At 47.2% G+C, this 22394-nt stretch overlaps 1 protein-coding gene across 1 annotated transcript in view; it reads left to right on the top strand.

Moving 5' to 3' along the window:
* F13A1 (coagulation factor XIII A chain) overlaps positions 1–22394 on the top strand; it is a 482528-nt gene that overhangs the window by 150965 nt on the left and 309169 nt on the right. Inside the window, exon 4 of the mRNA XM_077269818.1 lies at positions 8930–9181. Within this exon, the coding sequence (XP_077125933.1) occupies positions 8930–9181 (252 nt within the window). The remainder of the gene's footprint in view (positions 1–8929; positions 9182–22394) is intronic.

Here is a 22394-nt window from a genome sequence, read left to right as displayed (position 1 = left end):
AAGGTGAGGGCCCTGCCCTTGCTGGCCCACAGTCTATAGGATAACGGAGAAGGAGACAGTAGGACCAGGTGGTAATGACAGCTCCAGTGGTGAGGACTTAGGTTATTGTAGGCTGTAGGCTTTCTTGAAAAGGTGTGTTTTCATGTTCCTTCTGAAAGTTCCGAATGTGGTGAATAATTAGTTGAGTTTGGGTGCAGAATTCTATAGAATGGTGAATACTTGGAAGAATGTTTGGAGGCGATTGGGTAAGAACATATAAGGATGTGGAGAGAAGGAAATATTGGGATGACCACAGATTGCGTATTGGAAGATATCAGGTGATATGTTCAGAGATATATAAAGGAGACAGATTATGAACGGCTTTGTAGGGCAATATCAATAGTTTGAACTGGATATTAAGGCGGAATTGGAAACCAATGAAGCAATTTGCAGCGGGGAGCAGAGGAGGAATAGAGGGAAGAGAAGTAGATTAGTCAGGCAGCAAAGTTTAGGACAGATTACAGAGGTACAAAAGTCATAGCAGCGAGGCAGATATTGCTGTAGTCAAGGTGAGAGATGGTGAAGGCATTTACTACCATTTTAGTAGATTTAGGGTTGAGGAAAGGATGGATTCTGGAAATGTTTTTGAGCTGGAGGTGGCTCTTCAAGACATTATTGAAAATCGTCGGTCTTAATGAATTGTGGCCATAGTCTCTGAGTAGTCTTTGAACAATGCTAATTTGGTATTGACCTTCTTGGGACGTTAACAATGCTCTGAGACAATAGTCACTGACTTCCTGCTCCTGTGTCTCAGTTTCACCAGTCTGTACATCTTTCCAATGTACAACTCTCAATTACAGAATGATCTCTCTGAGGGCTAGAAGTTTCAGGACTTATTTCATTCTCTGTAACCCACTATCCTCACACAATGGTCACACTGGCTCTATTTTTCCCCGTCTCTCACAGCCTGCAGGCATTCTATTCGGTGATTGACTAAGTCCAAACTTTCTTTCAGTCTCACAGTGTCTCACTGTCCCCCATGTATCTTCTGAATGCACAATTGTCAGAGTCTCCAAACGCACTTGGTTATATGTCTGCTCCTCAGCGTCATCTACAGATGCTGTGGTGCAATGCTCCCATCGTCAAGTCAGCTGAACGTACCATAGCATCTTCTGGCTGACACCTTTACCTCAGGAATCATGGCATCCAGAAACACAAGTGTCATCAATTAATACTAGAAAGGTAGCCACACTGAGAATATGGTTTGCCATCTCCCACTGTATAGTGAAAACACAACAGCTTGGAGCAAGTGTAGGTCGCTTGCAGTTCAACATCCCAAGAAATAGCTCCTAATACTGTATAATGACTTGTATATAAAGCAAAATTTAAATAGGATTTAAAATATATATCATTTAAGTAAACCAAAATTGTTTTTGTGATGGAAAAAATAGGAAATTTCAGTGTAATTTATGAAGGAAGGAAGAACTGCCAAAAATAAGGGACTCATATACACCCTATATTAGACATAAAGGAGGGCTTCAAACTTATTCTGTTCAAATTGTCATGTATTGGTACTCCTGGACTCATAAAGGCTATGCACTTTTGAGGGTTATACACCAAGGAAATGTACTCCAAAACATGGAATAGTCTATTAGTGAGCAATATACCGATAAGGGTATGTGCACACAATGAGTAAAATTTCTGCACCATTTCTGCATCTCTAAGCAGTAAAAACGGAGCTGCAAAAACATGCATTTTTGCCTGCATTTTTGATTGATTTAACTGAAGTTAATGGTGAAAAACGCACATCAAAAATGCCCAGAGAATTGACATGCTGCAGATTATTTTTTGCACCAAATTTGCAAGTCAAAAATACTCAACGTGTGCATGACATTTCAGGTTTCTCACTCACTTTGCTGGCATCAGGTTTTGCTTCAGGTTTTGTCACAAATCAGCGCAGAAAAGATGCGAAAAAAGCACACCAAATCTACAACCTGTGGCTGCAAAGGAAACAGAAAACTCAGAGCAGAATACATTACTGTAACATCCTAAATATAATCCCTGCCTGAATAACTGGGACTTGGGCAATACCCATATGGACGCTCCTCATCAATATGAATAACAGAGACACCTGGAGTGAATAATCCAAGAAAAAATGTACTTTGAAAGTTTTTAACTTTATTACATTACAAAAAGGCACAAAATAAACAAAATTGTATCATGACAAAAAACATTTTACAGAAATGGATCAGTAACAAAAAATGTGGGTCTCAAAAAAAAATAAAAATATATATATGGCTTCTTTGTAGCCCCCCGAAAAAGCCATCGCGACACACGCGTTGGGGCTACATGTGTGGTGTCTCAAAGAGGTACAATGGGTAAGAGCACTCTTGCACTTATGAGATAGGTAGCAGTGTGTTATTATGCTGGCATATGGGACTTTATGTGTCCTGCTTGCTGAGGACTTGCACATAACTAATACCAAGCAATGTTAATCGAACAATACACCTGTCCATTGCAGCACTAGCACTTTGTATATGTTGTGATGAATGCTGTACCCACCTCATTATATTTTTTTTTTTTTGAGACCCACATTTTTTGTTACTGATCCATTTCTGTATAATGTTTTTTGTCATGATAGAATTTTGTTTATTTTGTGCCTTTTTGTAATGTAATAAAGTTCAAAACTTTTAAAGTACATTTTTTCTTGGATTATTCACTCCAGGTGTCTCTGTTATTCAACGTGTGCATGCAGCCTAAATTTTTGAACAAGTTTTTAGAGGGTTGTATACCACCAAAATGTACCCAAGAAGATGTAATACCCTATAGATGACAAGTATAAGATCAATATATTTTTAAACAAGTTTTTTCAGGGTTATATACTAAAGAAATATACTTAAGACCACAAAAAAAGTTTATGGCTGAGCAATATAATACTGATAAAATTTTGAATAAGTTTTTTGAGGCTTAAATAACAACAAAATATACCCAAGAAGATGTAATGCCCTATGAGTGAGCAATATAGTACCGATAATTTTTACACAATTTTTTGAGGATCATATACCAAAAAAATGTATCATTGTCATTTCCACCACCTCCATCATTGCTTTCTCCCCCACCGTCCCCATCATTGCCCTTTCCACCACCTCCATTATTGCTTTCTCCCCCACCACCCCCACTATTGCCCACTCCCCGCCACCCCCATAATTGTCTTCTTCCCCACCACTTCCTTCATTGCCTCCTTCCCCCCTTTCCACTGCCACCATCATTGCCTTCTCCCCCACCATCCCCATCATTGCACTTTCCACCACCACTATCATTGCCTTTTCCCTACCACCCCATTATTGCCCAATAATTACAAATTTTGGAGTTTTATGTCATATCCTGTGTGGTCATGTGACTTGAATCCTTCAATCCTGAGTCAACTTAAATACAAGCTGGTAGAGAGCATAATTAATAGGTTTAAATTCATTAAATCATGTATATGGCAGGACAGTACAAAAGGCATGTTACAATTATTCATAGTCATAAATGAAATCATACTTGATAGTCATACTCTGCGGTGCTCTAGTACCTTATTCAAATATCCATCATGTTTCTCAATTCAAAAGAAACACACCAACAAAAAAGAAAAGAACATTTTTCCAAAATAAGAGCAAGATCCTCAAAAAGTGTCTAAGCAAACAGGAGTATAGGCAAGCAGTTAAGACTAACCAGCAACACTTGGAATGTGCATGCTATCTAGCGCACAGCCAATAACTGGAAGAAAACCATTGCTTGTTTTTTCCCATATTACAGGAATGCCATGGTCACAACCTACGAGTATATTGTATGTGTATTACATTCTACCTACTATTCATGATTTGCATATTTTATTAAATTTTACACAATTTTTTTTCTCACTTCCTTAAAAATGCTTAGACGACAAGTTACATTTTGGTTAGCATCTATCTTCTGAAGTCAGTTTGTATTCATCTTCTGATAAGGCATCCTCCATCCAGTCGCTGTTATTTTATCCCATAATATCATATTTCTTTCACATCTAAAGGAGATGATTTATTTCCCTTTTATCCACACATAGTCTCTTTAATCTAATTCATATTGATGCTGCTGGAAGGAAGTGATATACACAATGGTATTAGCTATTTTTAGGCTACATTGTGCAACAGAAATGTTAAAAATCCATCATTATTGATTGGGTCATGTGTAGTTTTTAATGCACCAAATATAATCATGAATGAAATAACCACTTACCATGGATAAATGCCGTAAATGTGTTTCTAAATATACTGGGCTATTGAATGTAACTTTCACATTACCAATACAGATGTTTGATTTATATAGAGTAGTTGTACCGCAGAGTCACAGACAAGAATTTGGTGCCTAGGAATGATCAATCTTTTTCTAAGATGTCACTGAGAATTGATGTATACATGTTTAAATTGGTATGACGTAATCAAAAACAGGGCAAGGCTTAGGCTGTAGCTGGCCATACACATTATAAGGCTGTTTGCTGAATGATGCTTGAGTCGAACATTCAGGCGACAGCCATGTCGGCCGTCTTTCCCCCCCACAGGAGCAGTTCTTTATCCTCTATGTGTGAAGGCCACCAACAGACATCTTTGTCGGCGGCCTTTAAACGGAAGAGTAGAGCAATCGACAGACTGAAATGGGACATGCCCAATCAACATCTCCCCCGATGATAAGTTGGTTGATGTTTCCAAACAGTTTAGTGTCTGCCAGACCTGTCGATATCAAGAAGTTCAACTGACATTAGGATAATGTATATAGGGCCTTTTTCTACATGGTATTTGGATTCTCTGTTAGCAGTTCTACTACATCAGATCGCAAGAATAAATTTGCACACATTGCTGTTATTGTCATTCCAATCTGGAGACCTTGGCAGACACCACAACATAACAAGAAAGGTGACATTATTAGATAAAAGAACCTGTCAGGCGCCACAGGCATCTGTTATCTTCTACTGGTCCTTGCTAGTGTTGAGTGATACCGTCCGATACTTGAAAGTATCGGTATCGGATAGTATCGGCCGATACCCAAAAAGTATCAGATATCGCCGATACCGATACCCGATACCAATACAAGTCAATGGGACACCAAGTATCGGAAGGTATCCTGATGGTTCCCAGGGTCTGAAGGAGAGGAAACTCTCCTTCAGGCCCTGGGATCCATATTAATGTGTAAAATAAAGAATAAAAATAAAAAATATTGATATACTCACCTCTCCGGAGGCCCCTGCACCTCACCGCTGTTAACCGGCAGCCTTCTTTGCTTAAAATGAGCGCGTTTAGGGCCTTCCATGACGTCACGGCTTCTGATTGGTCGCGTGCCGCTCATGTGACCGCCAGGCGACCAATCACAAGCCGTGACATCATTCTCAGGTCCTAAATTCCTAGAATTAGGAATATAGGACCTGAGAATGACGTCACGGCTTGTGATTGGTCGCGTGGCGGTCACATGAGCGGCACGCGACCAATCAGAAGCCGTGACGTCATGGAAGGTGCTGAACGCGCTCATTTTAAGCAAAGCAGGCTGCCGGTTACTACCAGGGCGCGTCAGAGGGTGAGTATATCCCTATTTTTTATTTTAATTCTTTATTTTTTACATGGATATGGATCCCAGGGCCTGAAGGAGAGTTTCCTCTCCTTCAGACCCTGGGAACCATACACTGGGAACTTCCGATTCCGATTCCCGATACCACAAAAGTATCGGATCTCGGTATCGGAATTCCGATACCGCAAGTATCGGCTGATACCCGATACTTGCGGTATCGGAATGCTCAACACTAGTCCTTGCATGATTCTAGGACCAGTAAAAGAGCAGGAAAGTGTGAAATGATCATTGTCCCGCACATGTGCTCCTTCCCTTTCTGCAGCCAGTTTTAAATATGTTTTTCTGAATAAAGACATTGGATTTTAAAGGACTGGTAAGTGCCGCTACTTTTTCTTCCTATATACATGTTTACATGTTACATGTTACATGTTATACATGTTTGCATCTTATTTTGTGAGCACCTGGTACCAGCAGGCTTGATTGTTTAGTCCAAAGTTTGGTTTAAGGACAAGTTCCCACACACAGGTTGAATGATGCTGGCTTTCTCCTTGTTTTTGTCTCCGCAATATTGGAAGGATCTGCCACAGTGTTCCCGCTCACCTTTAGCTAGATGCTATCATGGTAAATAATATTTAGCCATTCATTAATTATTAAATAGAGAAAGTAATATTATTATTAATAATTATTTACATGTAAATTCTGAATGCTATGTCTGATTTCTGATAAGAGATTGTTTTGCTTGTGTTCTTAGTTGTAAGTTGTTCTTGTTATTTTGGTCTATTTTGTGAAGGCAGAGCATTACTACAGGTATGAATATGTTTGAATATGGTCAGGGAGCCCAATCAAATCTTCATCTTAATCGATAATTGTTTCTAAATAATTGTGATCTGAAGGCAAATATTTAGAGAAAACATGAAAAAAACCCTTCCTCATAATGAAGTTCATTGCCATATAGTATTTGTACAAGACTAAAATGTAGACAAGTGAAAAATAGACAACTTGCAACTATGTACTTAAGTTGATAGACTGACAAGGAGACCTAGAGAGATTAAAACTAATCAACTATTAATTACTCTAAATGTAGCCATAATACTTTAGAAACAAACAATATAACCTCAAGGTAATTCAGCTTGGAAGCCTATTCCAAAAGTCGGCTTGTATTATTAGTATGTAAAGGTGAGATGGTGTTAGGGCTGGCGGAACGCACCGAGTAAATAGAGAGTTGTTATTTGGAGCGTTCGCAGCCCGGGGTCCACCGTGCAGGAGAGAACCTGCTGCTGGCAAATGGCGGCCCTATATGGTGGTAGAAGCGAACTCTGTTACTTCACAGAGTCGCCTAAAGAAAGCACTGTGTCCTGTTAACCTCACAGGAGTACACAGCGACTGCCAAGCAGATAGCAGTTGGTGGTTACGCAAACATACAAGCTACTCACCGGAGGAGCCGGTATTCTAGGGGCTTATTTCAGCCGGGTCCCTGATTACATACAAACGTAACCACACAGGCGCAAAGCACATAACTTAGATTTGATACTAGCATGGCCATGCGAACCTTTTATAGCTGCAGCAAGTACAGGACCTTCCTAGAAGGACCAATGAGAAGCTGCCACAGAGCCTGAGGAACTTCAGGACCTTCCTGGAGAACCAATGGGTTTTGCTGCAGTATCTAAGCATGTGACCCTCGATCTCCAATGAGAGATCTTACCCTGGGCATGCTCAGAAGGGAAAAAGCATCTGCTCGCTGCTGCCTAGCACTGGCTTCAATGGCAGAAGCTGGAAAAGCAGCAGTAACCCTTTGTACAGAGTCAGACTGAGCGAGACGCTGGGACCGACGTCTCCGCTGAGCAGGCTCCACTGCGGCAAGAGAAGAATGGGAGACTGCAGAGGAGATGGCCTGAGATTCCTTCTGTGCAGAGGCTGGAACTCGACCCCTAACAGATGGTTGGTACTTTCAATATTTCTGATTATGATAAACCTCTGTGAGGTAAATTTGGCAATTCTTTATTGTTACTGTTATGAGCTCACCTGGTGAAATGGATTCGATAAAGCCATAGATCAAGTTGAGCAACACAGACTAAAGGTGATGGCACAGTAGGCAGCAATTGCAAGGCAGCACGTGAACAAGGAAAGCAGGGACTGCAGGATAGTAGGGTGACAAGTGGTGCAGGCACACCAGAAGACACAAATCCAGGAGGTTGTCTATACAAAGGACTCTGCAATTAAATATTCAGTTCACAAATTGCAGCAATCAAATGGTTAATGTCAGAGGTACGCTATCAGCAAACTAATGGTCAATGGCACGGACGTATACAATCAGAAAATGAATGGATAACCACAGGCTGTAGTGATTAACAAGTGGCATCATAACAATGTAAACAGTATTGGTATTTGCAGAGAAGAATTTTTCAAGCTTATAGCAGATGAATGGCTAACTGCAGTTCTGAGCATATAGATTTTATAAAACAAGCAGGAGTTCACTAATGTAATGACTAGCAAGCTAAAATAAATGTATGGTAAAGAAAAATACCTGAAGTGCACATATTAACTGAATGCAAAGCTGGCTGAATATTCAGACGGCACACAGTTGTCTGAGTCGCCGTAAGAGACCTTTCGTGATGATGTTAAAGGAGTTCAAGTAACTGTGAACTGCACCAAATAGGAGGTGTCCATATGAGAATGGAGCAACACCAGGCGCTGGTGCCAGGATAGGTGATTATCAGTCCAAAGCATAGCCATTTAACACTTCTAGAACCACCAAATCATATCAAGGAAGGCAAACTCTTAAGTATTGTAAGATAGCACTGTCCAGAAAAATAACTATATGGGAAGCAGGGTACTGAGGTTGTGGTCATATCATTGTCTTGAAGCACAAAAAGGCCCATAGGATCCTCAGCCTAAATGTGGAGGCTTATTCTATAAGATAAATGTGATAGTTGGAGCCTTGGAGGACACCAAAAAAAAGGACCCCTGTGCAGTAACAATATATAGGCTCATTATAATGCACAATTCCACCTGCTTTGGAGGTGGAAATGGGCTCCCTTACCTCTTGGGCCCATGTGCAACTGCACAGGTTGCACCAATGATATGTCTGCCCCGATTCGAAGCCATGTTATAGATTTTGTATTGGAGAAAAGCAGATTCATTGTCTCCGCTAATATATCAGCATTCTCACTATAATTGTACAATGTTATTTAGGACCTAGGTCTAAGGTGTGACTTTACATCGCCAATAGCTGTGTTGCTGATTCATTGTATATCTCATATAAGCAAACAGGTTATTTAATTTCTTTTGTTGTTTCTGCTATCTTATATTTTGGAAAATGCCTTTTCAGTATTTAAAAAAAATTAAGCTCAATTTTTATAATATTTTTGTCTTTAAGGACGATACCCACAACAAAGCAAAGGCACATATATACCAATTCCAATTGTGGAAGAGCTGGAAGAAGGAAAATGGGGAGCAAAAATTATTCTCAATGATTACAACTCTGTCACTCTATCAATATTGTCTACCCCAAATTGCATCATAGGCAAATTCCGCCTGTATATTGCTGTATTGACTCCTTATGGAATACTGAGAACACCTAGAAAGTCTGACGCTGACACTTACATACTCTTCAACCCTTGGTGCAAAGGTAAGAAAAAGATTTCACATTAAATATTAAAATTAAGCTGGAATCAATAAAAATAAACAAACATATATAAACATAATATTGTAAAAAGTAGCTTTACAGAGCTTATTACAATGTGAAGCTTGGAAATAAATGTGTGAATATGTAATAAAAAGGAAACATTATTCTATATCCATGTTTATTCATTCACAAACAAGATGCAGTTGCATACTCTGAATTGTATTTCCAATATAAATAATATGACACACATTACATACTAGCAGTTATAAGCTTGTCCATTTACCCACTAACAAAGAAGTATTATTGACTGTGTTGTTAATGCATATCCATATACAAACAGGACAATACAGAAAGTATAACTACTGTTTTTTTCAGATTATAACATGCACTTTTTACCTCCAAATTTTTGAGGAAAATGGGGGTGCATCTTATAGTCTGAATGTAGCTCACTGTGGGCACGGCCACGATGGAGCAGGCTAACCAGGAGGTTGGGTTGCTGCTGCATGAAGAGGGCAGATGCTGCGGGCCCTGGGCTGGAAGGAGGAGGCTGTCACGGTAATGAGAGTTTGTGGGCCCCTGAGCTTCAAGAAAATGTCGGCAGTAATGCAGGAGCGGAGTCACTGCTCTGTACATTGATTTCTCAGGGCTGGGCTTCAGGAAAATGGCCTCCGGCCATTCAGTGGCATGTCCCCACTCAAGTCCGTCATCTGTCAATGCAAATATAGGGGCCACGTTACTAGTAGCACAAAGGACAATGGAATAGCAAAATGGATCCTCACCTCCCAAAAGAAATCCAGCAAATTCTGCACTACCAAATTTTAATGCTCTTCTTCTCCCTTCTGAGCCCCATAGTGTGCCTAAACCACATTTAGTATTAACAGTTGGTAGTTCCATAGTGATGAGAGCCCACTTAATTTATGAGGTCCATGTTTCCAGAAGCAAGAGCTGGGCACAATGTGTAGTACCCAGTACAACAAAGTACTGGGTACTATAACGTATGGTCACTACAATGACAGATATTGCAATTTTCACTCTGCAACATCTATTGCTGCTTATTTTTGGAAAACATTCATGGAGTCAAAATTGTCAATACACCTGTTGATAAATTCCCTTATAGAGCCATGTTTACGCATTTCCCATGTGAAAACGTAAAATATGTTGCTAAAACTAAATTTTGGGGGTAAATATGTAATTATTTTTTCTTTACCACCCAATGGCATAAAATTCTGTGACACACTTGTGGTGATAATATATGATCACTGTGTAGCGGCCCCACGGCCGCAGGGTCGAGGGGTACCCGGTACCGGGCCTCTGAGTCTTGGTCCTGGGGTTGTCACGGTGGCTAGACCCGGTCCGTGACCCTGCTGAGGGGCACCCAATGAAAGGTGTGGGTGGTGATGATGTAGTGGTGCGGTGCAGGTCGCAGTAAATAACAAGGACATCAGGTTGCAGTCTCTTTACCTCTTTACTGAAGGCCTCAGGATCCTCAGTCCGGAATACGGTTAACCGGGCTGTGGGAGTCCGGCCGGTCCGATGGCACCTCCAGAATTCCCTTTGCAGGTGGAAATCTGTGCCTGCCTTCTAGCGCTTGTGTGTTGTGGTCCTCCCCTGCTGTGCTTACGGGATAGTCCCCACAACTGTTGTGTCTGTTTCTGAAGTTCCCTCACAACTCGATTATGATGTTCTGCTTCGTCCCCCAGATGATATGGCTAGGACGCACCCGTATGACGGGTAGGCTCGGAGCTCTTCCGGGACCCTAGTGTCGCCCCTCTCCAGTTGTTGCCCCCTATGTCTTCTTAGGTGATTTGAGTGAGACAGCCCACCTATAACTGACTGTCCTGCCGTAGGTTCGAAGTAAGGCCAGGAGCTCTATACTTCCTCGGCGTTCCGGCCACCGGCTACGCGCCTCAGTAGGATGTTGCCTCGTCTTACAGCACGACTCCTACTGGTGTTTCTCCTTGTTGCATCGATCTCGTTTCTCACTCAGCACAATAAACCTCTCTTCTTGTCCTTTCTTGGGGTACCGCCGCGATGAAGTGTAGGCGCGGTCCCGTAACGTTCTCTCTGTTCGCTAGGCCTCTGTCAGGATCCCACCCCTGACAGGGACCCCCCTGAATCTTCCCCTGCAACACCCTCTGACACAGGATGTTGCCTTGTTCCAACCCAGTCAGCTTCTCTCTAGTGTTTAGCATTCCGATACCGCAAGTATCAGGTATCGGCCGATACTTAGCGGTATCGGAATTCCGATACCGAGATCCGATACTTGCCGCGTATCGGATACCGGAATCGGAAGTTCCCAGGATTCAAACTGCACAAATTTGTACGAAATCAGCCAATGAGAATGATTCCAAGTGTGGGCACATCCTGTTCAGCATGGAGGGCATGAAACTACTGGCAAGGCTGTGATTGGCTGCTGAAATGATGTCATGATGCAGTTTAAAAGTCGCTGGCGCCATTTTGCGCTCACTCTGCTGTGAATTCAGTTAGTGACAGGACGCTGTTTGCTGACTGAGGGCCAGTTTAGAGATAGCGATTTGCTTCTTTGTGCTTTTCAAAGGCTAATTTAGCAACCGCTGTGTTCACCTACTAATCACCTTGCTTTTGCCTTGTAGCGCTGTTTTCACAGTGATCTGCAAGGTCTCTCTGTGTGTGTGTGTATGAGTGCAGCCCACTCTCTAGTCTGAGTGCAGCCATAGGCCATCCATAGCTGGTTGTATTCAGTTCAGGGAGGGTGGTTCATTGCCTCATACTGTTCTTTTTTTTTTTTTTTTTCAAGTAGTGTAGTCTGCTGCTCATTTTTTAAAAAAAATCCTATTAGTGTATTTCCACCCGTATCCAGCTAACTTGTGGAAAAACACTACATAGGATAACGTAGAGGAGGGTTTTTGGGCCTTGCAGCGCCGTTTACGGCTGTCTGCACGGTCTCTGTGTGACTGCAGCTCGCCCTGTGGTCTGTGAGCGGCCATAGCCTGGTTGTCTCCAGGTCAGGGTTCTTCACTGCGTCATACCGTAAAATCAATTTTCCTTTTGTTTTAAGTAGTGCAGGCTGCTGCACATTTTTTCAAAAAATTCCTATTAGTGTCTTTCCACCCGTCTCCAGCTAACTTGTGGAAAAACACTACATAGGATAACGTAGAGGAGGGTTTTTGGGCCTTGCAGCGCCATTTACGGCTGTCTGCACGGTCTCCGTGTGACTGCAGCTCTCTCTGTTGTCAGTTCAGCCCCCAAAAAATAAATAAATAATAAAGTTCACCAAACACACCAGTGACACCACTTTACATTTGTGTAGGCCACATTAGCTCATATTAAAGTCTAGTCCACACTTTAGAAAATTAGTGTTTCTTATACCTGTTAGGAGCTGTTCAGGAATAAGCACACAAAGCCGTTAGTACTTTTCTGCTTATCTTTATCAGTCAACCAAGATGAAGAAGGCAGTGAGTAAGGCACGTGGGCATGGGCGCGGAGCAGGGAGAGGACGTGGGGATTCTGTGCCTGCTGCGGGCACCGGTGACTCACCAGCACCCAGTTTCACCAGGGAACAGTCCTTCATGCGCAGCTTTGTCATAGAGCGCCGTACACCGCTGCTGCGTGAAGAACAAATTGAAGCCGTTGTCGGATGGATGGCAGATAACGCATCGACTTCAATTAGTGCCACATCCTCTCAGACACAGAGCACTGGAGAGCAGCCATCTGTTTCTTCACCACCTGCCAAATTGCCCAGGCAGACAGAGAGCCCAGGACAGGAGCCGTCTCTACTTCTGTTCTCTGAATCTCTTGGCTTGGAAACAGGGGGCCAGCCAAGCAGCATTGGAGAAATGGAAGAAGAGGCAGGGTGCAGTGATGCCCAACAGCTTTTTCTCTCTTCCTCTGAAGAGGCGGGTGGGCCAGTGCCTCCGGTCACCACATTGCAGGCCGCATCCGCTGATGATGACACTCAGGTGCCACTTTCTGGTGCGTGCTCTGCTGCTGAGACTACCCAGGAGGAGCAGTTGGTGGCAGAGGGTAGTGTAGATGATAAGGTCCTTGACCCATCGTGGCGTGAGGGACAGGAAGGTGGTGGGAGCAGCTCCGAGGAAGAGATTCCTAGAACGGGCCAAAGAGGTAGAGGGAGGGGGAAGACTGCGCAGCCTGTAGCCTCCACTTTGGCACCCGTTAGGAGCATGTCTGTTCCAAAAGCCAAAAAGGGCACTCCCAAGACTTGCAGTGTCTGGCCCTTTTTTGACACAGTTGCAGATGACATTTGCTATGTCAAATGCAAGGTGTGTCATCACAAAGTCAAAAGAGGTCGAAATGTCAGCAACCTCAATACCTCCAACATGTGGAAACATGTGCGCAACAGGCACGCGGCGGAGTTAGAAAAACACACTGAAGAGCTAGGCCAACCAACAGCGGCAGCTACCACCTCTTCAGCTCGTGTTGCCTCTTCCTCCAGCTCACACGCAGCTGGTTCAGCTTCCTCCCAGGATTGCCGTGGAAGAACCTCTGGCCCTGTTGTCCAGAGACCCGCTGTAATTCCACCCGCAGCACCACTTTCCCAGTCATCCACACACTCCCAGCCCAGTCTACAGCCATCGGTAGTACAGGCATGGGAGAAAAGGCGGCCTTTCTCGTCAAACCACCCACGAGCACAGGCTCTGACTGCAGGCATTGCCAAACTTCTGTCACTGGAAATGCTGTCATTCAGGCTGGTGGAGACTGACAGCTTCCGTGACTTGATGTCATTGGCAGTCCCACAGTACATTGTGCCCAGCCGCTTTTACTTCAGCAGGCAAGCTGTCCCTGCCCTGCACAAGCATGTGGAGGGACACATAAAACACGCGCTACTGAATGCCGTCAGTAGCAAGGTCCACCTCACCACCGATGCGTGGACCAGTCAACATGGACAGGGGCGATACCTTTCCCTCACTGCCCATTGAGTTAATGTTGTTGAGCCGGGTACAGATCGTGCGAGTGGCGCAGGACGTGTCCTGCCCACTCCAAGGATTGCAGGAATCCATTCTGTACGCATTGACTCCTCCTCTTACACCAGTTCCTCAGAATCATCGCTGCAGGAGCCGTCACAGTCCACCTCCACATGGACCCGTGATGAACGTTTACCTGTTACGACCGACATGAGCACAGCCGTGGCCAAACGTCAACAGGCCGTCTTGAAATTAATTTCTTTGGGGAATCGAAGCCACACAGCGCAGGAGCTCTGGAATGCCATCAAGCAGGAGAGCGATGTGTGGTTTGTGCCAGCGAATCTCCAGCCAGGCATGGTAGTGTGTGATAATGGCCGAAATCTGGTGGCAGCTCTGGGCCTCGGCAACCTCACTCACATCCCATGTCTGGCACATGTGCTCAATTTGGTCGTGCAGAGTTTTTTGAGGGACTATCCGGATCTTGATGCACGGCTGCACAAGGTCCGCCTAGAGTGTGCTCACTTGCGGCGTTCCAGCACGGCAAAAGCGCGCATTGTGGCTCTGCAGCGCCGACACCGCCTGCCGGAACATCGCATCATATGTGACCTACCTACCAGGTGGAATTCCACGTTACATATGTTGGAGCGGTTGTGTGAGCAGCAGCAAGCTGTAATGGAGTACCAGCTGCATCAGGCGCAAAGAAGTCGCACTCGGCGCCGTTCAGACTTCACAACCACAGAGTGGGCCACTATGAAGGACGTCTGCCAGGTTTTGCGTCCCTTCAATTATTCCACGCGGATGGCGAGTGCAGATGATGCACTAGACAGCATGACTGTCCCCGTTATCTGCCTGCTTGAAAAATCACTGCAAGCGCTAAAGGATGATGTTATGGAAGAGGTGGAGGATGAGGATTCACCATTTCCATCATCTTCTGGACAGTCAGCGCCACGTGGTTCCTCACAAACGAGTAGGCAGGGGACACTTTGTGAGGAGGATGAGGAGGAGTCAATGGAGGAGGAAGACATCCGTCCAGAGGAGGGAGTTACACAATTGTCCAGTACTCAGTGTGTACAGCGAGGGTGGGGTGATGACGAGCGGGCAGAGATCACGCCTCCAGCAGGGGACAGCATTTCTTGGCCAGTTGGCAGTCTGCAGCACATGCTGGATTACATGCTGCAGTGCCTGAGAAACGACCGCCGCATCTCCCACATTCTCAACATGTCTGATTATTGGGTGTTCACCCTCCTCGATCCTCGCTACCGGGACAATGTAGAAAGCCTCATCACACCGTTGAACCGGGAGCGAAAAATGCGGGAGTACCAAGACACACTGGTGAATTCCATCATCTTCTCCATTCCAAGTGAGAGAAGTGCTGCTAGTGCATTACAAAGCAGCTCAGTGCGTCCAGGCAGTGGTGGAGGCTCTGCACAAAGAGGGAGCAGAAGCAGTGCCTCTGCCCAAGGCAAGACCAGTATGGCCCAACTGTGGCACAGTTTTCTGTGCCCGCCACAAAAGTCTACACCATCACAGACGGCTCCAGTCAGCAGGAGGCAACGGTTCCGTCAGATGGTGACAGACTACATGTCTTGCCCTCTTGCTGTACTCCCAGACGGCTCTTCATCTTTCAAGTTTTGGGTCTCAAAGCTGGATACATGGCCAGAGCTAAGCCAGTATGCATTGGAGGTGCTGGCTTGCCCTGCGGCTAGTGTATTATCGGAACGCATCTTTAGTGCTGCAGGTGGTGTACTAACTGACCGTCGCATGCGACTATCCTCCGATAACGTTGACCGGCTTACTTTCCTGAAAATGAACAAGGCCTGGATCTCGCAGGAATTTTCCACTCCTCTTCCTGATTAAATAATTAGGTGACTGTCTACGTTATCCAGGTATCCTGTTGTGTTCATCTTTCTACCACCTGAACTTAAATTCCTGGGCTCCAACACCACCAGTTGAGGCTCAGAAGTGCCGTCTGCACAGTCAAAACATACGACCCAGTGTTATTGGGTTTCAGTAACGTCAGCTGATCCCCAGCTGTGTAGCCGGCAATGTGTCCTGCGACCGCCACGCTGACACAACAACTGAAATGTAAGGGAACCTGTCCCCCCCCCCCAAGGCGTTTGTTACTGAAAGAGCCACCTTGTGCAGCAGTAATGATGCACAAGGAAAAGGTAGCTATTTTTGTTTAGCTCCTTGCACACGCAGAACTTAACACTTATAAAATGTGTCCACTGATACCGTAAAACCGTCCCGGAGGTGGGACTTTCCTTCGTAATGTGACGCAGCACAGCCGTCATTCTTACCCCCTTGGCGCCGTGCGCCGGCTCCTCAGCGTTGTTTGATTCTGTCTCAAAGCCTGTGCTGTTATGTTATCCCTTGGCCAGGCACACTTAGCGCTGCCCCTCTTCTGACATCATTTGGTGTCAGGCTGGCTGCGCCTGTGCGGCCGCGCTGGACGAGAGCCCGCCTCGCAGTGTCTTCTGATTTAATCCCACTGCGGGCCTGAGATCCATGGACATGCGCAGTGCATATCTCAACCTTCGCCTCTCACTCATCTCCCTTCGCCTTCTTCAGACTATGCGCCGTCAGCTGATCCCTAATAGCATGCCACAGCCGTGACGCCGCACAGTCTGAAGAAGCCGTAGGGAGGGGAGTGAGAGGCTAGAATATGCACTGCGCATGGCCACGGATCCCAGGCCCACGGTGGGATTACATTAGACGACACTGCGAGGCGGGCTCTCGGCCAGCGCGGCCGCACAGGTGCAGCCAGCCTGACACCAAATGATGTCAGAAGACGGGCAGCGCTAAGTGTGCCTGGCCAAGGGATAATATAACAGCGCAGACTCCGGGACAGATTCAAACAACGCTGAGGAGGAGGTGCACGGCGCCAAGGGGGTAAGAATGACGGCTGTGCTGCGTCACATGACAAAGGAAAGTTCCACCGACCGGACGGTTTAACCGTGTGAGGGAACACATTTCAAAAGTATTAGGTTCAGCATGTGCAAGGACCATAATTAAAAGAGATAAGTTTACCTTTTCCAGCATTAGTGCTGTACAAGATGGCTCTTTCAGCTACAAACGCCTGGGGGGGGGGTTAAAGGTTCTCTTTCAACTTGCTCCAGTGCAGGCTGCGGCCTACACTCTGCTCCACCTGCAGAGCCCGGGCTCCAACACCGCTAGTTGCTGTCCGGAAGTGCTGGCTGCACAGAGAAAAACACCAGCCAATGTGTCAGTGGGGTTCAGCACCGCCAGCTGTTCCCCTGCTGTGTAGCCGGCAACGTGTCCTGCAACAGCCACGCAGACACAACAGACCCAAAGCTGCCGCCAGTGCAGGCTTCGGCCTACACTCTGCTCCCCCTGCTCCTCCTGCTGACCCTGGGCTCTAACAACACCAGTTGGGGCCCAGATGTGCTAGCTGCACAGAGAAAAACACCTCGCCAAAGTGTCAGTGGGGTTCAGCATCGCCAGCTGTTCCCCTGCTGTGTAGCCGGCAACGTGTCCTGCAACAGCCATGCAGACACAAGAACTGAAATTGAAGGGAACCTGTCCCCCCTCCCCCAGGCGTTTGTATGTTTTACAGCCACCTTGTACAGCGGTAATGCTGCATGTGTGCAAGGTGGCTCATAAACTTATTCTCCTTGCACATGTGGAACTGAACACCTGAAAAATGTGTCCTCTGTGACCATTTAACCGTCCCGGAGGTGTGACTTTCCTTTGTAATGACACGCTGCAACCCCCTTGGTAGCGCTGCTCGTCTTCTGGCATCATTGTTTGGCTGGCTGCGCCTCTGCGGCCGCCCTGACCCGCACAACGCCCCTCGGTGTCTTATTTATTTTGACTGCGAGGGTGTGATTGATGGGCATGAGCAGTGCATATCTTCGCCTGTCCCTCATCTCCTTCCGCCTTCTTCAGACTGTGCGGCTTCATGGCCGTGGCATGCGATAAGGGATCAGCTGATGCCGCACAGTCTGTAGCAGGTGTAAGGACACGAGCCAGAGGCGAACCTATGTACTGCGCCAGGCCATGAATCCCAGCCCCGCAGTGTGAAACACTGTAAAGACACTGCGGGGCTGGGATTCATGGGCATCGCGAACTGCACCAGCCGACATGAAATGATGTCAGAAGACGGGCAGCGCATGGCCAAGGGATAACGCAACAACGCAGACTCCTGTACATCAAAATGCGATGCTCAGGAGGCCGCGCCAAGCGCCAAGGTGGTATTTTTGCCAGCTGTGCTGCGTCTCATTACGAAGGGAACTCCCGCCTCCAAGACAGATTGACTGTATAAGGGCCAAAATGTTGTACGTGTGTCATTCAGCTTGTGCAAGGAACAAAATTAAAAGAGCAACCTTTGACTTGTGCAGCACTACTGCTGCATAAGGCGTGGCTCTTCTAGTTTGTAACACCTGAGGGGGGGTTAAAGGTTACCTTTAAAATTGGTTCAATTAGGCTTCGGCCTACACTCTGCTCCCCCTGCAGAGCCTGGGCTCTAACACCGCCAGTTGGTGCCCGGTACTGCTAGCTGCACAGAGAAAAACACCAGCCAATGTGTCAGTGGGGTTCAGCACCGCCAGCTGTTCCCCTGCTGTGTAGCCGGCATCGTGTCCTGCAACAGCCACGCAGACACAAAGCTGCCGCCAGTGCAGGCTTCGGCCTACACTCTGCTCCCTCTCCTCCTCCTGCTGACCCTGGGCTCTAACACCGCCAGTTGGTGCCCGGTACTGCTAGCTGCACAGAGAAAAACACCTCGCCAATGTGTCAGTGGGGTTCAGCACCGCCAGCTGTTCCCCTGCTGTGTAGCCGGCATCGTGTCCTGCAAAAGCCACGCAGACACAAGAACTGAAATTGAAGGGATCCTGTCGCCCCACCCCCAGGTGTTTGAATGTTTTACAGCCACCTTGTACAGCAGTAATGCTGCATGTGTGCAAGGTGGCTCATAAACTTATTCTCCTTGCACCCGTGGAACAGAACACGTCTACAATGTGTCCCCTGAGACCATTAAAATGTCCCTGAGGTGTGACTTTCCTTTGTAATGACACGCAACGACCCCCTTGGTAGCACAGCCCTTCTTCTGACATCATTGTTTGGCTGGCTGCGCCTCTGCGGCCGCCCTGCCCGACACAACGCCCCTCGGTGTCTTATTTATTTTGACTGCAAGGGTGTGATTGATGGGCATGAGCATTGCATATCTTCGCCAGGCTGTCACTCAGCTCCTTCCGCCTTCTTCAGACTGTGCGGCTTCATGGCCATGGCATGCGATAAGGGATCAGCTGACGCCGCACAGTCTGTAGGAGGTGTAAGGACACGAGCGAGAGGCGAACCTATGTACTGCGCCAGGCCATGAATCCCAGCCCCGCAGTGTGAAACACTGTAAAGACACTGCGGGGCTGGGATTCATGGGCATCGCGAACCGCACCAGCCAACATGAAATGATGTCAGAAGACGGGCAGCGCATGGCCAAGGGATAACGCAACAACGCAGACTCCTGTACATCAAAATGCGATGCTCAGGAGGCCGCGCCAAGCGCCAAGGTGGTATTTTTGCCAGCTGTGCTGCGTCTCATTACGAAGGGAACTCCCGCCTCCAAGACAGATTGACTGTATAAGGGCCAAAATGTTGTACGTGTTTCATTCAGCTTGTGCAAGGAACAAAATTAAATGAGCAACCTTTGACTTGTGCAGCACTACTGCTGCATAAGGCGTGGCTCTTCTAGTTTGTAACACCTGAGGGGGGGTTAAAGGTTACCTTTAAAATTGGTTCAATTAGGCTTCGGCCTACACTCTGCTCCCCCTGCAGAGCCTGGGCTCTAACACCACCAGTTGGTGCCCGGTACTGCTAGCTGCACAGAGAAAAACACCAGCCAATGTGTCAGTGGGGTTCAGCACCGCCAGCTGTTCCCCTGCTGTGTAGCCGGCATCGTGTCCTGCAACAGCCACGCAGACACAAAGCTGCCGCCAGTGCAGGCTTCAGCCTACACTCTGCTCCCTCTCCTCCTCCTGCTGACCCTGGGCTCTAACACCGCCAGTTGGTGCCCGGTACTGCTAGCTGCACAGAGAAAAACACCAGCCAATGTGTCAGTGGGGTTCAACACCGCCAGCTGTTCCCCTGCTGTGTAGCCGGCATCGTGTCCTGCAAAAGCCACGCAGACACAAGAACTGAAATTGAAGGGATCCTGTCGCCCCACCCCCAGGTGTTTGTATGTTTTACAGCCACCTTGTACAGCTAATGCTGCATGTGTGCAAGGTGGCTCATAAACTTATTCTCCTTGCACCCGTGGAACAGAACACGTCTACAATGTGTCCCCTGAGACCATTAAAACGTCCCTGAGGTGTGACTTTCCTTTGTAATGACACGCAACGACCCCCTTGGTAGCACAGCCCTTCTTCTGACATCATTGTTTGGCTGGCTGCGCCTCTGCGGCCGCCCTGCCCGACACAACGCCCCTCGGTGTCTTATTTATTTTGACTGCGAGGGTGTGATTGACGGGCATGAGCAGTTCATATCTTCGCCAGGCTGTCACTCAGCTCCTTCCGCCTTCTTCAGACTGTGCGGCTTCATGGCCGTGGCATGCGATAAGGGATCAGCTGACGCCACACAGTCTGTAGCAGATGTAAGGACACGAGCCAGAGGCGAACCTATGTACTGCGCCAGGCCATGAATCCCAGCCCCGCAGTGTGAAACACTGTAAAGACACTGCGGGGCTGGGATTCATGGGCATCGCGAACCGCACCAGCCGACATGAAATGATGTCAGAAGACGGGCAGCGCATGGCCAAGGGATAACGCAACAACGCAGACTCCTGTACATCAAAATGCGATGCTCAGGAGGCCGCGCCAAGCGCCAAGGTGGTATTTTTGCCAGCTGTGCTGCGTCTCATTACGAAGGGTACTCCCGCCTCCAAGACAGATTGACTGTATAAGGGACAAAATGTTGTACGTGTTTCATTCAGCTTGTGCAAGGAACAAAATTAAAAGAGCAACCTTTGACTTGTGCAGCACTACTGCTGCATAAGGCGTGGCTCTTCTAGTTTGTAACACCTGAGGGGGGGTTAAAGGTTACCTTTAAAATTGGTTCAATTAGGCTTCGGCCTACACTCTGCTCCCCCTGCAGAGCCTGGGCTCTAACAGTTGGTGCCCCGAAGTGCTGGCTGCACAGAGAAAAACACCAGCCAATGTGTCAGTGGGGTTCAGCACCGCCAGCTGTTCCCCTGCTGTGTAGCCGGCAACGTGTCCTGCAAACGCCACGCAGACACAACAGACCTACAAATGCCTCCAGTGAAGGCTTCGGCCTACACTCTGCTCCCCCTGCTGACCCTTTGCTCCAACACCGCTAGTTGGGGCTCTAGGAAGACAAGCTTGAATAGGTCCCCATCCTGGTTCCAGCACCGTCAGCTGGTTCTGGGCAGAGCCTTTGGCTTAGGTGCCTCCTTCTGAGTATCCGAGTTCCACCAACGTCAGGTGGTCCTTGGTAGTGCTTTCAGGCACGGGTACCTCCTGCTTGGTACCCGGGTTCCAGTAACGTCAGCTGGTCCTCGGTAGTTCCATTGGCTTTTGGACCTTCGGCTACCCATCCGGGTTCCAGTACCATCAGCTGGTTCTCGGCAGTGTCTTTTGCTCTTGTACCTTCTGCTCCCCATCCTGGTTCCAGTACCTTCAGCTGGTTCCGGGCAGAGCCTTTGGCTTAGGTGCCTCCCTCTGGGTATCCGAGTTCCACCAACGTCAGGTGGTCCTTGGTAGTGCTTTCAGGCACGGGTACCTCCTGCTTAGTAACCGGGTTCCAGTAACGTCAGCTGGTCCTCGGTAGTTCCATTGGCTCTTGGACCTTCGGCTACCCATCCGGGTTCCAGTACCGTCAGCTGGTTCTCGGCAGTGTCTTTTTCTCTTGTACCTTCTGCTCCCCATCCTGGTTCCAGTACCGTCAGCTGGTTCTGGGCAGAGCCTTTGGCTTAGGTGCCTCCCTCTGGGTATCCGAGTTCCACCAACGTCAGGTGGTCCTTGGTAGTGCTTTCAGGCACGGGTACCTCCTGCTTAGTAACCGGGTTCCAGTAACGTCAGCTGGTCCTTGGTAGTTCCATCGGCTCTTGGACCTTCGGGTAGCCATCCGAGTTCCAGTTCCATCAGCTGTTTCTCGGCATTTTCTCAGCCTTCTTGTACCTTCTGCTACATATCCAAGTTCAAGACCCTAAAGACGACGACCCGGAAGACCACCCCTAAGATGACGACGACACCAGAGACGACAACCACTGAGATGACGACAACCCTGGAGACGATGACCCTGAAGACCACCCCGATGACGACGACCCCGGAGACGACGACCCT

The sequence above is a fragment of the Ranitomeya variabilis genome, chromosome 6 (assembly GCF_051348905.1).
Source record: "Ranitomeya variabilis isolate aRanVar5 chromosome 6, aRanVar5.hap1, whole genome shotgun sequence".
Taxonomy (NCBI): domain Eukaryota; kingdom Metazoa; phylum Chordata; class Amphibia; order Anura; family Dendrobatidae; genus Ranitomeya; species Ranitomeya variabilis.
This window is presented reverse-complemented; position numbering and strand designations above follow the sequence as displayed.